The sequence below is a fragment of the Phodopus roborovskii genome, unplaced genomic scaffold, assembly GCF_943737965.1.
Source record: "Phodopus roborovskii unplaced genomic scaffold, PHOROB, whole genome shotgun sequence".
Classification (NCBI taxonomy): domain Eukaryota; kingdom Metazoa; phylum Chordata; class Mammalia; order Rodentia; family Cricetidae; genus Phodopus; species Phodopus roborovskii.
The window spans coordinates 4,203,236-4,219,005 of record NW_026126546.1 but is presented as its reverse complement, the minus strand read 5'-3'; the positions used below and the strand labels follow the sequence as shown (position 1 = coordinate 4,219,005).

General features: G+C 45.5%; 1 protein-coding gene across 1 annotated transcript in view; it reads right to left on the bottom strand.

Moving 5' to 3' along the window:
* Clnk (cytokine dependent hematopoietic cell linker) overlaps positions 1–15,770 on the bottom strand; it is a 231,548-nt gene that overhangs the window by 39,696 nt on the left and 176,082 nt on the right. The window contains exons 7-9 of the mRNA XM_051200215.1: positions 14,276–14,330; positions 4,863–4,888; positions 4,632–4,651 (exon numbers count right to left, since the gene is read on the bottom strand). Of these exons, the coding sequence (XP_051056172.1) occupies positions 4,632–4,651; positions 4,863–4,888; positions 14,276–14,330 (101 nt within the window). The remainder of the gene's footprint in view (positions 1–4,631; positions 4,652–4,862; positions 4,889–14,275; positions 14,331–15,770) is intronic.

Here is a 15,770-nt window from a genome sequence, read left to right as displayed (position 1 = left end):
CGCCAACCCACTCAGAACCACAGGGGCCCATTCTGCAACTCTCACCTCTGTGTGTTTATGAATAGAGCAATCATCAATGTTAACATATGTGATATATAAGCATATGGACTGACATGAGCATATATTTATACATTATAAGTCCTTAACTTAAATTACAAGTCAATTTATTTAGGAAAATTCAAATTTCTGGTTGATTATTGACCTACTGTTGGGTCTGTCCTGAGCTTGTGAATCTGGGCAGCTAGATGTGTCTACAACATGCTTTGTCTGATTTTTTTCCCTAAAGAAAAGAGCATGCCACGTTGGTATTTAGGGAGCTGGATTCTGGGAAGAAAGAACAGAAGTGTAGAGACGCTGTTGTTAGAAATGGATTTGGGGGATGGATAACTTCATAGTTGTGGGCTATTGTTAGGCTGCTTAACACCGCCTGCTATATCCACACTCGATCAGCTTGGTCTTGGGCTGGTAAAATGGCTCAGCCTGCAAAGGTACTTGCTGTCATGGAAGACCATGCTCGATCCCCAGAATCCACAGAGTGGAAATAGAGAATCAACTCCCATACGTTGTCCTCTGACCTCCCCCAAGTGCATACTGCCCATCGCAAAGAAGTAAATGTAAAAACGGAAGTGACTTGTTTCAAACATCAGTGTTAAGGAAGAACGGTGAATGGAGGAGGGAGGTGCGGTGAATGGAGGAGGGAGGTGCGCTGGCAGTAGATGGGCTGCCTGATGGTGTGAATGAATGGAAGGAGGGAGGCTCCAGGATGTTGTTCACAGTCCAGCTTCTGCCAGGCCAAATGTTTGTGCTTCTCTTTTGCAGGAGCTGGCACAAATCATTTATGTTTATAGCTCCAGGGCCCTGCATGGACCCCTGAGGTGCCTTGAGTAAGCCTGAAGTTGTTGGCTGGAACATCTTGCCCTGGAGTTGCTATTGGTACTCTTCCTGTTTTGCTAACACACATCTGTTGGGGAGGAGCTAAGCCTGAAAACCCTGTTGTTTTCCACTGTGCTGTGAGTAAGTATATAAGCCCACTTCTTCCCCTCAATAAACAGCATTTCAACATTGCTGTTGAACAAGTGACCCGCTGTCTTGTCTCTTATTTCCATATCTAGTCCTTCTTTTAGCTTGCCCAGATCCTAATGAAGTAAATGAGGCTTTTGGGGAATTGCAACATAATCTTGAACTAGCCAGCTTAAGAAAAGGTGCAACAAGAATTTCTCTATCAATATCTGGGTCATCAATTGTTATATTCTGGTACCCGTCCTCAAAAGATTACTTTAAGGCTGGGTAGACTGACTACCCTTAATGATTTTCAAAAATTATTGGGAGATATAAATTGGGTTTAATCTGGTTTGGCCCTAACCACTGGACAGCTTAGACCCTTATTTGATATTATTTTACAAGGAGAGTCTGATCCCACCCACTTCTCCCCGCATCTTAACATCTGCTATGCTCAAATGCATACAACTTGACAAGAATGCCTCCAATCTGCACACTTAAATTATATTGACTAGTCTCAAAACTTGATGTTATTAGTTTTTTCTTCAGCATATTCCCTTACCGGAGTGTTTTGGCAAACTGGTCCTATATTATGGGTGAATGAACATGCATCCCCAAGAAATATAGTTAAATCTTATCCCCAGGCAATGCTTTCCATTATTCAAAAGGCATACAAAATGAATCTTCAAGCTTTTGGCAAGATCCCAGATGTAATTGTCACTCCCTATCTCAACAACAGATGCAATGGCTTCAACAGTTTGATGAGGATTGGACACCTTTCATGTGTTCCACACCCTGCCACTTTGATAATCATTTCCCTTCCAATAAATTAGCTCATTAAAAAAAAAATCACCCTGTGTGTTTGCCATTTCCCCAAAATTATTTCCAAAAATCCGCTGAAGGGGGCCTGCGGTGTATTTACACACGGCTCCCCAAACGGTTGTGCAATTGTTGTTTCCTGTCTTGTTATTAAACGCTCTACACTACAAGTGAAATCTGCACAATTTGCTGAACTAGCTGAGCCCTGCAACATTCTTCTGATGAGCCGCTTAATTTATACACTGATAGTAAATATGTGTATCATATATTGGCCCCCTTAGAAACTGCTACCTATATAGCTCTGGTCTCTCATGTACAGGAACACTTACTAGCCATACAAAGCCTACTATGGAGGCGCTCTCATCCAATTTTTGTAGGACATCTCTGAGTGCATTCTGATTTGCCCGGCCCTTTGAGTGAAGGAAATGCCATTGCTGATTTTAATACTAAAACAAATAGTGCCATCATGATGATGAGAGAGTCTGGCTATGAAGCAGCCTGCAAAGCTCATACAACCTTCCACCTTAATAAAGGGTCGCTTAAATTCCATTTTAAAATTACTAGAGACCAAGCTATTAATATAGTTAAGAATTGTCCCCTATATGCAGAGTTCTTACCCGTTCCACGTCTTGGAGTTAACCCTCGGGGAGTCACACAGATGGATGTTACCCATGTTCCTTCCTTTGGCTGACTACAACTTATTCATGTATCTGTGAATACCCATTCTCATCTCATATTTGCCTCTGCTCATACTGGACAAAGGCTTAAAGATGTTAAGAGCCATTGTTTGCAAGCCTTTGCTTATATGGGGGTACCCAGACAATTAAAAACTGATAATGGCCCTGCTTATACTAGTCAGGGTTTCAACTCTTTTTGCAAAATTTTTTTTATCATGCATAAGATGGGTATCCTTTACAATCCTCAAGGTCAGGCCATGGTGGAGCGTGCACATCGCACAATCAAAGCCTATCTTCATAAAACAAGGGGGAATTTACAGGGTCTCCTTGTAATCACCTTTCACTTGTCCTTAATATTTTAAAGTTTTTAACTATTGATGGTGCTGCTTGATTTGCAGCCAACAGGCATTGGCGCCCTCGATCATCTGACTATGGCTCAGTTATGTGGAAGAATGTCATTACTGGAAAATGGTGTGGCCCCGACCTTGTTCTAGTGTGGGCCCGAGAGTCTGCTTGTGTCTTTCCACAGATGCAGATAACCCTGTTTGAGTGGCTGAGTGTCTGGTTCGCCATATGGGGAGGGACTGTGATTGTAGCAGCCAGCAAGAAGGTCCGATGGGCCTTCTTCAAGAATCCACCCATTCTGATGCCTGTGGGTCTGAGTAGCCCCGCGTGGCCCCTTTTCTTGACCACTAGTTATAGTTTGGGTACAGCAGCTATAAAATTATACTTCGGTCCAAAGGATAAGAATTTCATTTCAGGCACTGTGTTCTGGCTTCCTTCTTTTTTGTTGTAACTAATGCTACTAATTTTAGAGAAAGTCTCAATTGTTATCAGCAGGTCTGCTGAATGGTTAGCTGCTGGACATATGAAGTAACAGCTGTCGTAGTCCGAGTAGCCAGGGTGGTTACTTATGCCAGGGACCCCCTCTACAGATGACCAACTTGTGTGGCATAGAGGAAAGGAGATTTTGGGATCACGGATGCGATTGTTATTTCCATTGCCGTCTCCGCCACTGCAGCGACATTTTCAAAGACAACCCTCTCTCTTTCACACATATCTGTGTTACGCCCGCTAAAGTCAAGAATGCATCAGTTGTAGTTAGGTTTCTCCAGGGGCCCCGGAGTGATAACTTTTAAAATTATACCCATGCTTTAGCCATGCAGGTCATTAACATCAATGAAACCTGAGTATCACCTACCAGTGCAGAAGACCTTTTACAAGGACTTTAACTTGCTGGCAGATTAGAGAAGGGGCAAGCTCTCTCTCACTGGGGCTCATCGCCCTTCCCCCTGGAGCTATCTGCCTGATCTGCCTATGCTGCCACAGGCCCAGGCCAACTTTCAAACAAGACACATTCTACTGTCTTTGGCTCAAGAGAAAATGCCTCTGCCCACATATGGCTGAACTTATAAACAAACTAATCACCAGAGATGGATAAGGGAGAAGGGGGCAAATATCCAACCTAAGACAGGAAGGTTACGGGCCTGGGTGACCTCTCCAATGATGGGTAAGGAATTATGCTGCCATTCTCTGCCACCTAAGACAGGTGTTAGTTTATATTAAAAGAAAGGGGGACCTGAAGGGCCCTGCATGGACCCCCAAGGCCCCTTGGGCAAGCCTGAAGTTGTTGGCTGGAACATCTTGCCCTGGAGTTGTTTTTGGTACTCTTCCTGTTTTGCTAACACTCATCTGCTGGGGAGGAGCTAAGCCTGAAAACCCTGTTGCTTTCCACTGTGCTGTGAGTCAGAGTATGTAAGCCCACTCCTTCCCCTCAATAAACGACATTCAACATTCCAACATTGCTGTGAACGAATGACCCACTGTCTTGTCTCTTATTTCAATCTCTAGACCTTAGCCCAATTCATGGAGCAGATTGTATTGCGGGCGCCACATTTGGCAAAAAATTTACCTTAAAACTTACTTTATGTGTACAAGTGTTTTGACTGCGTGTCGGCTGTGTATTGTGTATCTGATGCGTGTCAGCATCAGATCCCCTGGGACTAAAGTTACGGGTAGTTGTGTGCCACAGTGTGAGTGCTGAGAATCAAACTTGGTTCCTCTGCAAGAGCAGCTGGTGCTTGTAACCTCTGAACCATCATTCCAGTCCCATAAATATGATTTTAAATGTCTTACCGAGGAGGCGGTGCAGGAATCTGCAAAAGGAAAGAGAACAGGGAGTTAAATTCACTGTTCTTGGGCAGGGCCAGTGGTTAAGAATGTTTTGGTTTTACAAATGAAAAAGGAAAACGGATGACTGAAGTCCCAGGGCATACTTTCCAAGTAACATTTAAGCTGCATTCCCCAGTGTCCACATGTTTGTGCCTTCATAGAGTAACAAGTACATTTTAACATTTTCCCACTTACCTTGTTCAACTCTAAGTACCTGGATCCTAAAATATAAGATGGAAAAAACAGTAAACCTCATGAATAACACCATCAAACACTCTTACATATGCTTCTATGGAAACCGCTTGTGTATGTAATAAGATCGATGACATTGCTTAATGATACTTACTGGGATCTCACCAGTTGCCCAGCGTGATGCTCAACACTTTAGTTTGGCGAGCTTATTGCATTCTCGCCCTTGCTAATGGAAAGGAGAAGTCTGAGATGTAGGGAGATTCAATATCCCACAAGCTAGAAAATCATGGAAAGCGGACATCACTGTGAGTGGTATGGCTCTCAAGGACTCCTGAACATCACCCTCTCACCATCCATCCTGTTGCTCCTGGAAACCAACTTGCACTTCCTGATACCATGAGTTTTGTTGTTTCAGCATGTAGGGTTTCATCTGAGCGTGTCTTGTTTCACCCAGCATAATGTCCTCCAGGCTAATCCCCATGGTCACAAATGGTAGGCTTTACTTCTTGTGGGGCTGAGTAAAACTCCATTGTATATGTGTATACTGTCTCTTCACCCAGGCTGCTGTGTACAGACAGATTGCTCCCGTGGTTTGCTTTGTGGCCAAATGCTGCAGGGACTTGGAGTAGAGACAGCTCTTCAAGATCCTAATTTCAATGCCCTTGATGGATACTACAAGTGGGGTTCCCGAGTTGTAGGATGGTTCTAGTTTTAGGTTCTAGGGGAAATACTGTAGTTTCCCAGATGACTGTGCTAACTTGAGATCTCACCAGCAGTGGCCACTGCCCCACACCTTGTGATGCCAGTTTGGATGGGGTGCTCATGATTGCAATATCATTCCTCAACTCCAGGAAGCTGGGGAGGGTCTTTTGTGGCAAACATTGGGGGGAATCTTTCTGACACCTGGTGTGTGCTATCCTGTGTCTCTGTTCAAATGTTGGTCTTTCTTCAGCATTGTTTAGTATTCTCTCCCCTCCCTTAACATTTTAGTAGTGATTTTACCAACAGTAGCAATGAACCATGGATATCCAACTTGCGGCCATGGGCTGTTTGTGGTTCTCGATAGCCCGTTGTGTTGCAGTGTTACGCAATGTGAATGTAAGTTGGTGCTCACAAGCCATGAGCTGCAGGTGATGCTCAAGACAGTGAAATTTTCTTTGCCCTGTGTGGCATAGAGAAACCAAAAGGCCTGCACACCCCTCACTCTGTCGGCCTGAGCAAACACATATGCTGACAAACCACCCGTGCCAGGGGCCTCTCCGTGCTTCTGGATTCAATATCAACATTTCACAAGGTAAGTGGTCTGGGTGACCTTAAGGGTAAGCAAACAGGACCACACAGGTGAAGTAACTCATCACACAGCTGTCAGCTTTTGCGGCTAAAATCCACCTAGGTTCTTTGTTTTCCATCAGGGGTGGGGGGTGGGGTTGTTTAATAAAGAGCTAACAGGTCAGGTATTTGCAATAATGAAAAAAGATAAGATCTGGAGTGGAATTCTTTTTTCAGACCGACCTTTAAAATTTGTTTTTAGCAGGGCACAGATCAAGCTGAGGACCTTAGGTCATGCTAAGCCAGCATTCTACTTACCCAACCACACCTCCAGCCTGGCCTTGACTCCTGGTATTCTCCATAGGCTCAGTCAGTAGTAATGAAACTAACTCCTGGACTGAGTAATGGGTGATTTCTTATACTTCCCCAGCATTTATATGTGGGATAAATGAAGTAGAGCATGTCAAGGCATGTTTCCTGTTTTAAAAATTTATTACTTAATAAAAACTTGAGGCATAGCTTCTAATGCATACTTAGTTTACCCTTGCATGGGAGATTGGAGAGGGGATGCTTGGTTACCCTCCTGACAAAGCCCGTGGATGTTGTCCAGTGCTGGGAAGGGTTTCAGGTCAGTCAGAGCAGAAGACTCACAGGGCTTGTAGAGGGACTTTCCCCTCCAAGTGTGAGGCCGAGGCTCTTCACTGGGCGGTGACAGGCATGTCTGCTCTCTGGTGGCCAGTGCTGTAACCAGCATTATCAGCCTAGAGACTGGTCCTGCCTGCCCTTTGCAGTGTTTAGGGCTCCCATTACTAGCTGGGGTTCTTGTTTCTAGTGAGGAGAGAGCAGAGCACACCTGTGGAAGTTAATGGACCTGGACTGGACTATTTGGGCCAAACCCTGAATAATCGAACGACACAGCATTATGTGAAGTTGAAGTTGTGTTTCTTGGGGGCTGGCCAGGGTGGGGGAGGGGGGAATTAGAAGCCTATTTAAGATGCGCAGGAGTGGTTTGTTCCACACTGTAAGACCTGGCTGTTAAATGGGCAAGGATTTTGTAAGTTGGTTGTTAAGTGTAGACATCGTTTAAAAAAAAAAAAAAAAAAAAAAAAAAAAAGCTCATAGAATCAACAGTTAAGTCATATCAAAACAAAGACAGGGAACACCAAGGCTTTGCTTCCTGTGAATGTGTTATTATCTGTCCCATGGAGGTTATTTCCCATGCTAGGATACGGCATCTTTTCCAGTTCTACGCTCCTGGGCACTCTGGTACTTGAAGACTGGCATGCTGGGAATATTTCCTTGAAGCGAAATGTTGTAGAATCAGAGGACTTATTGTTTGCCATTTGTCCCGACTTAAGGAAGTTTTAGAGAAAGTGTTAATCAAGCATGCCCTACTTCTAAATTGTATAATGTGTGTAGGCACTGCATTCCGAGGAGTGTGTAGAGATTCTCAGCTTGGCTTAAAAAGTGTTCCAAATCATTATACCCTGGGAGCTGTGATTTAAGTGCAGATGCAAGAGCTTGGCAAAAGTCAGAGCTGGGTGTGGTAGCACATGCCTGTAATTCCAGCACTCAGGGGGTAGAGGCAGGAGGACCTTACGTTCAAGGTCAGCTAGGGTTGCGGAATGACTGCAAGGGCATCTGGACTACACAAGACCTTTAAAACAATGAGACAAAAACAACCGACTATGAATTTGGGATAAGGGATAGTTTATCTCTCACTGTTACTTTACAAGTGTATGTCATATATCTATCAGTAACACATATGGTGACCTCATTTCCATATGTGTTTGAATCCTCTCCTTCGGATACCTGACTGTTTGGCATTTCCCAAGGTTTGTGATTGAGCTTTGCTGAGCAACTTGACACAACTGCTTGACCTATCTGGGCTTCTATCCTTACCTGTTAGTTTTTAAAAGAAAACAAGACTCATGGGAGCCAAGACTTTGTCTCTTATTAGAAGACACAAAGCCAAGTGGCCACAAATGGCACTTGTGAAGTCACCCGAGTTGAGTATAAGCCTGCCACTTACTGAATAGCCTTGGTGACTGGGAAGTTAAAATGCAGATTCTGAAATCCAATTCCCTGGATAATATTTAGCTTCCACCTAAGCCAGTGGTTTTCAATCTTGATCCTTAAGGGGGTTGAACATCCCTTTCACAGGGATCACCTATCAGATAACCTCCATGTCAGATATTTATATTACAATTCATAAAAGTTACAGTTGTGAAGTAGCAACGAAATACTTTTACAGTTGGGGGTCACCACTACACGAGGAACTGTATTAAAGGGTCACAGCATTAGGAGGTTGAGAACCACTGATGTACGCTTCCATTCAATTTGTGCTGAGTGCAATCGATACTGGTTACCCCTGCCTGAAGTGTACGCATGCAAACACTCCCAGAAACAGAGCATCCGTGTCGTGTTATATGATTACAGAAATGGACTTGGAAGAAAATTAGATAAAACTTGGCTTCGGTCATAAAATTTATCCTGTCTAGGACTGTTGTGACCATTAACATCCTGCGTCTTGATGATTAATTATGGAGGAGCCCAGAGAAGAGACTTAAATAATCACAGTGGCTAGTAATGTCCACTTGGCAGGAGGACCTGCTGGAGAAGCATCTTCAAGTCCATCATAACCTTCAGAAATTAATTGCCGCAGTAAATTACTGAAGCTGTCCTTGGGGAAGCAGTGGGAAGGGATTGTGTTAGGCAAAGCCAAGGTTGTTGCAGGAACTTACTGGCTCTTAGAACCCCTTGCATAAAATCAGAAGGAAGGAACACACATTTCAACAGTTTTCCCCATTGGGACCAGTGACCAGTGAGGAAGGTGAGTTGGAACAATTCTTGCAGCCCAGGCCTGGAGGGAGTGATGCCTTGGGTGTGTCTGGATGAGGAGTGGGCAAGGGCTTCTGTCTCCACAGCTGAGATGCGAGAGTCCAGTGGAGGGACAAGATGCAGCTGAATTTGGAAGCACAGACAGAAATGGGGCCAGAAGTCACCAGAGCCTCTTTTCTAGCCCCCACCTAATGGTACTGGATCATCCCTGGGTGGTCCTGTGACAGGGCGATGATGTTTATCTATACGCTGTTAACACAGGCTATGTCATAGAGGGAGTCCCACAAATATTTTCCATATGTCCACCACGTGTCCAGCGTGGTGTCACATGTTTGCTGTGGGGAGTGATAAGTCATGAACGATATTATCTGTGACAGACGGAGGCCTCTGGCGCACTTTCTCATCAATTCATCCACAACACATTTACTTGCAAGCTAGAAACCAAACTAGGTAGAAAGGAGATGCTTTTAGCCTGCAGAAGGAGTCAGGGGAATGTAATAAGGGGGCAGGGATGTGGACGGCTGGTGCAGATTGGCACTGGCGGGTCCCCATCTTCACTGTGCTGGATTTCCCATTGGTTGTCTCCTCTGAAGCCTTCCTCAAATGCCTTGTTGATGTGAGAAATTCAGCTTAGGTTCCCGAGTTACTTTTATGTCTTCTAGCGGAGAGGAGTACAGTCGGGATTTGAGTGCAGGTCCATCGGTCCCAACAACCAGTATATAGCCAGCCACATTGTGGATTCTAAGCATCAAAAATGCTGTTTTCCTTCTCCAAGTTCATTGTCCCACTTCCCAGTTCCATGCCCCTTGATCCTGAGACTCTCCTGGGAGACACACAGCTTCTCCCAGTGGGAATTAGTGTGATTTTTCTTAGTTACTTCAACTCCTAGTACAGAACTCAACACACTATGGACTCCTGCGGTCTTTATGACTTTCTGGCATGCAGAACCTTGGCACACAGTGAGTTTGGAAGTAGAGCCCTCCTGGTACACTTCCTGTCATCAATGTGGATGCTCCCTCTTTTTAAGAAATCCATCCTGTGGCTGGATTGGGAGGAAAGGGGCTTGGGGGAGGAGGATAATCAGAAGCAACTATAATGACACATGTGAGTGAAAATACCGTTTCTTTGTCTGCTAGCTTAAGAAATGAATTTCTTGAAGTCCCTTTAAAAAACGAGGTTTACTTTACAGCTTTAGTTTCGAATCCAGCACGGTCCTGATACCTGTGTTGATTTTGGACCATGAGTTGTAACTGAAATAAATTTCAATCCAACACAAACAAGAGTCATTTCTTTCATTTCTCTCTTACCCATCTGTGAGCTAAGGTTTATTATTTTTAAGCATGCACATGCAGTTCCAAAGTGTCTTGTGTTGCCACCTGCAGCCACTAGGGGGCAGTACCACCCACCTGTTCTCCCCTTGGATTGGACAGTTTGGAGGAGTGGGCTGCCAACACTGGCCAGTGTCCTTAGACCCAGGGAATCTCTGCAGCTGGTGAACACTTCGTAGATCTAGGCTCTGATTACTTGTTGGCTGACCCTGAGCTGCATCTCAACACAGCCACTAGGACCTTGAGTCAGATTAACTGCAAAGCATCTGAATTCACATGGTCCCTCTGGACGGCTCTGAGAGGGATCCGGTTTGTTGCTTTCAACCAGCCATGCTTGTATTTCTGGATTTACTCGTTCAGCCTACTGAGCGTAATTCTTTTGCTTGGATGGTTTATTGTATTTCTTTATAAACTGATTCCTGAATAGAGTCTGCGTGTCACTTCAAAGAAAATTGGTTTAGAGTTTGAGCTTAGTTTGCATCCCAGGCGAGAAGATGTACATTTGAGCTGCTGGTGTTCTCGCTTCGCCTCTCCCGGGAAGCTAAGCCATATCTATTGGAAAGTTACAGCTCTCCTTGGAAAGGGGTTCCTCCGGATCTGTGGTTATTGCTGGTGTTTCAGCACACACAGTTTGTACAGTAACAACTTTATCTCCAAATAAAACTTTTGGCCATTTCCAGGAGTGGGGAAAAAACAAAACAAACCCTTCACCTTCAGGGAAGATAAGGTCTTGAAATTTGATGCTTTCCAGGACATGATTGGAGGGAAAATGACAGGAGACATACATTTACATGAAACTGTCGCTACTCAACTTGATAAAAAAAAAAAAAAAAAAAAAAAAATCACCATAAAACTCCTCTGTTTCTGAATCAGTGGGTGTGGTTTCTTTTTCCTCTGACATTTTGTGAGAATAAATAAATTATCTGAGGATATGTGTTTGCATCAAAAATACAGAATTTTGTAATGAGCACAAATCATCCTGGCATTTACCCCCAGATGCCTGATCATAAAAGCACAGGTATCTGTATTCATTTCCTCCCTTCTGTCTGTAGTACCTGAGTGTCCGGGGTGATGCTGGACAGCCATCGGCTCTAAAAGTGTGGGGAGGGAGGGAGGGACTATGGTCAGGCAGTAACTGTCATGGAGGAAGCTTCCTCAAATCCTCCCGTCTCCAGTGAGCCTTGGTATTCTTGAGTTACTGTCTCCAGAGATGGCCTTAGATGATACTGGGGACTCACTTTAAAAAGCAGTTGGATCTTTGCAGCCATGCATCTTAGTTGCTGTGATAAAACACCATCACCAAGGCAACTTATTGGAGGAAGGGCGTATTTGCGCTTATGCTGCGGAGGGTTAAGAATGCATCATGGCAGGCAAGTGGCAGGCATATTTGGCTGGAGCAGCACCGACATCCTGGGCCACAAGCACAAAGCAGAGGGAGAGGAAATGGAGGGGGACTGTAAGTGCTATGAGTCTTTAAGCTGTCAATGCCTGTCATACTTTCTCCAGCAAGGCCACATCTCCTAAACCTACTGAAACAGTGTCACTAGCTGGGGATCTAGTACTCGAATGTCCAAGACCTTGGGGGGAACATGCCATTGAAATCACCACACATGACATCAGCCAGCACCCTCCATAAAACAGGTAGAGCCAGCACATCCCTAGCAGTACACCTATGCTCCTCCCCTGAGGACTTGGTCTATTTTGTTATGGGAAACTAATAGTCCATAAGAGAGCTACCAGGAAACTCGGATTAATTCTCTTTTCCCGAGGGTTTTTATCTTCCTTTCTCCATCTTACTGTTCAAGGTTTTATCTTTCCTTTCCAGATCTTACGAATTGGTTAAATGTCAAGGGAGTGACATTTCCAGGGAGATGGACAGCTGCCACTGAGACTGCTCTGTTGTTTCTTGTGGCAGGACTCAGTTCTCATTACAGGACTAGAGTGTGCCGTTGCCACTGAAGACTTGTGCATATTGAATGATCAGGCCCTGGCCTGTGAGCCCTTGGGCTTCTGCTCCCTGTCTCTGTCAGGAGAACTGAAAAGGCTTTTGCACAATACACGTTAGTGTTTTTAAGAATGGAAGCAAATCGGTTAATTAATGGAGCTGTAGTTGAGTGGACAGAGAAGCTGATTGTTTGTTTGTTTGTTTGTTTTTGTTTTTTCCCTTTCAAGACAGGGTTTCTCTGTGGCTTTGGAGACTGTCCTGGAACGCTCTTTGTAGACCAGGTCGTCCTTGAACTCCCAGAGATCCACCTGCCTCTACCTCCTGAGTGCTGGGATTAGAGTGCACCATCACCACCCGGCCAGAGACCGATGCAGTCAGACAAGAACCGGTGAGGCTAAGCTGGTTGCAGATGAGCTGTGGCCTGGGGAATTAGAACCCTTCCTGCCCAGGTGTGATTGGGCCTCCCAGGCTGCCGCAGCTGGAGTGAGTGGGCATCAGGCCTGCCTGCTGCAGATCTTGGAAAAAGGTATGCTCTCCTCGGGATGCTCAGACCTTGCTGAAGGCCTCACGGCAGGCAGTGGCTGAGCCCACCAGGTCTCTGCCCTTGCTCTGCCCACCCTGCTCGCTTTTGTGAGCGCCCTTTTCCTCCTTCACTCTGCCGTCAGCATTGTGACCCTGAGTGGGCTGTGCTGGGAAGCCGTACGAGGATTCCGAGGGGGGCTGAGCATTTACCTCCCTGGTTCCCATCATGGTTTATGTTCTTCCTATATTATGGGCAGAGTCTTTTGTCAGCCTGTGACACTATTGGGAAAGTTGTGGGGACCTAGGGAGGAGAAGAGTGAGGGGAGGAAGTTACATCATTGGGAGCCTGCCTTTGGTGGGGACATTGGTACCCCAGTCCCTTCTTCTCTCCTTGCTTCCCAAGACATCCTCAGATCAGGAGATGTCTCTCTCACATGCTCTGCCCACCGATGCTCTGTCTCACCCCTGCTCCAGAGCACCAGTCACTCAGCTGTGGCCCAAGGTCTCTGAAACTGAGCAGAAGCAACTTCTGCTCCTTCAAAGTTGGCTTTCTTAGAGGTTTCTGTTGCAGTAATGGGACACTAATACAACTCCCCCCCCCCAGGTCTCCCTACCACAGCCTTGCCCCTGTGGCTTTCAGTAGCTCCTCCGCATCTCTCTGGGCCTAGGGGATCCTCCAGCCTCTGGTCATGTCAGCCCTGGATCTACACCAGGATCCTTTTTTCTTTCCCTGTGCCCAGCACACCTCTGTAAATAGTTCCCCCGTAACTAAACTTTCTTAAATTACCTTACTTTGTGTTCCTTACAATCTCCTTTTGGGACCGGTAGTTATATGCTTCCTTATTAAAGGTGATGAGTGTAAGACACTTTGGGACTCAGCATTAAGCACACGCATGGTGAAGTTGGTGGGCTTCAGTTACTGGGGACTGTCAATCACAGGGCTGACATCTTTCCACTCGACATCATAAGAGGCCATGGGGCCAGAGGGAAAATCATGAGACAGGAAAATGATGAGACCCATAATAGATACGATCCAACCGAGTTTCTCGGGCCGCCCTTAGTTTGTGCTTCCAGTATCAATGAAATTGATTACTTCCTTTCAGGCTTGTACCTGTGCTTCTGTCTTCAGCTTGAGTTGTTTTGCCTCAAGCTCTGAAGTCCATTTTCATATTCATTAGTCAACATTTGAAAATTAGATTCCTATCTTGTGATTTCCTTTTTCAGGGCATGTGCTTATACAAATGACTTATTTGAATGTGATCCATATGTTTTGAAACACCACCTTTCTCAGATGATGTAGGACAGAATATGAGTTTCCACAGTCAATTTCTTTGCCAATAAGGTAAGGCTGTAAGAGTTGGGAGGCGTGCATGACAGCAGAAAGGGACAGTCACCTCTCAGTGCCATTCAGCAGAGCTCCTGGCGTATGGGGGCCCACGGTCACAAGCAGAGCAAAGGATCATGGGAACAGGGGGGATTATCTATGGGATTTTAAACTCTTGGGACTTTACCTTGATGGCGTTGGCTTCTGACATCCTTGCAGACGGGCTTGTTCCTATGAAAGATCTGTAAGAGATGAGGTGGCACCATCAGCTCACAGTGACCATGCTACAACCACGTGTACACATCCCTGAGCCCACTGTTGCCATGGTTGGCATTGGCTGAATATCTGTAAATATGTGGATTGCCGCCAGAGAAGGCTGTGGTGGCCTGGGTGCTATGTGGCATAAAATCTCAAGTTTGAAATCCTACTTTAACATTTATTTATTATTCTCTGAAAAAGCTCGGGACGGACATCTAGGGTCTTTATTCTGTCACTTTACATCTTTATGATAAAGAGCCAGTGCGTGCCACTGTGTTAAAATGGAGAGCAGTGTACACGGCCAGGGGTGTGGAAGTCATTGGGCAGGCACGGTGTGACCGCTAATGACAGCACAGGTGATATCGCCTCGTCTCTGTCACGTGCCAGTTGTGAGGGCATGGTGACTTGCTTAGTTACATGCTTTTCTTTCTGTGGGATGGAGGTTAAAAAGAAAAATACCACATCATTGTGAGGATGGTACGTGTGTGTATGATAATATCAGACACAACGGGTAATGCATCCAGAATGTGAGGCATCGGTCTAACACAGAACAACGATGTCATCGCTTGGGGCATAGTTCACTGTTAATGACAATGGACGAGAAGACACGAGGGATGAAGATGATGACATGGCTACTGTCATGAAGTGCCAAAGCCTTGGGAGGCCTTGCTGTCCAGCTATCACTAGACCTTAGTGTTTATCTCATCTGGCGCTGATTGTGTTGGGCAAGGTTCCTGAGGGCTGAATCTCTTCCGTGAACTCTGAGCCAGGCCCCGGGAAGGCCAGGGCTGCTATTCTGCTCTTTAGCCTGGTTGGGATAGAGTGCTGGTTGGGTCTTTCTGCAGCCCTGCATTCCTTCATGGAGCCAGCAGCTTCTGCTTGCTTTCTTGGGGAGCACCTGTTGGAGGCTTTTGAAAGTTCTCTCTGCAGCCTCGGTGATCAGTCTCCCTGTGATCAGGCACTCACTACTCTTGCCCACACCCCAGTGAGGCTCGCTCCACTGTACATGGCCCCAGCAGGGTTTCAGGATGGGGCTTCCTCAGTGCCCCTGCTCTTTCCCCCTAGGCAGACACATTCTGCTTTGTATCCACAGAGAAGCCTTTGTACATGAGGTGTCCGTGACTTCTGATGAGTGTGTGTGTGTGGTACAGTGTGTTGGTACCTCTGTGTGTTATGTGGTATGCTGTATTAATGTGTGTGTCATAATGTTTTGGTGTCTGTCCAGTGTGTTTATTGTGTGTGGTATGTGTGTATATATGTATGGTTTATGTTATTATGTGTTGGTGTGTGTGTGTGTTCCCTTGTACAATGCTTAGCAATATCCACTCTCCCCCTGTAACAACTAAAAATGTCTCCAGTCTGTGCCAAAGGTTTTGGGGGACAAAAATCTTCCTGTTGAGAACCACCAATTACAATGCAGTACG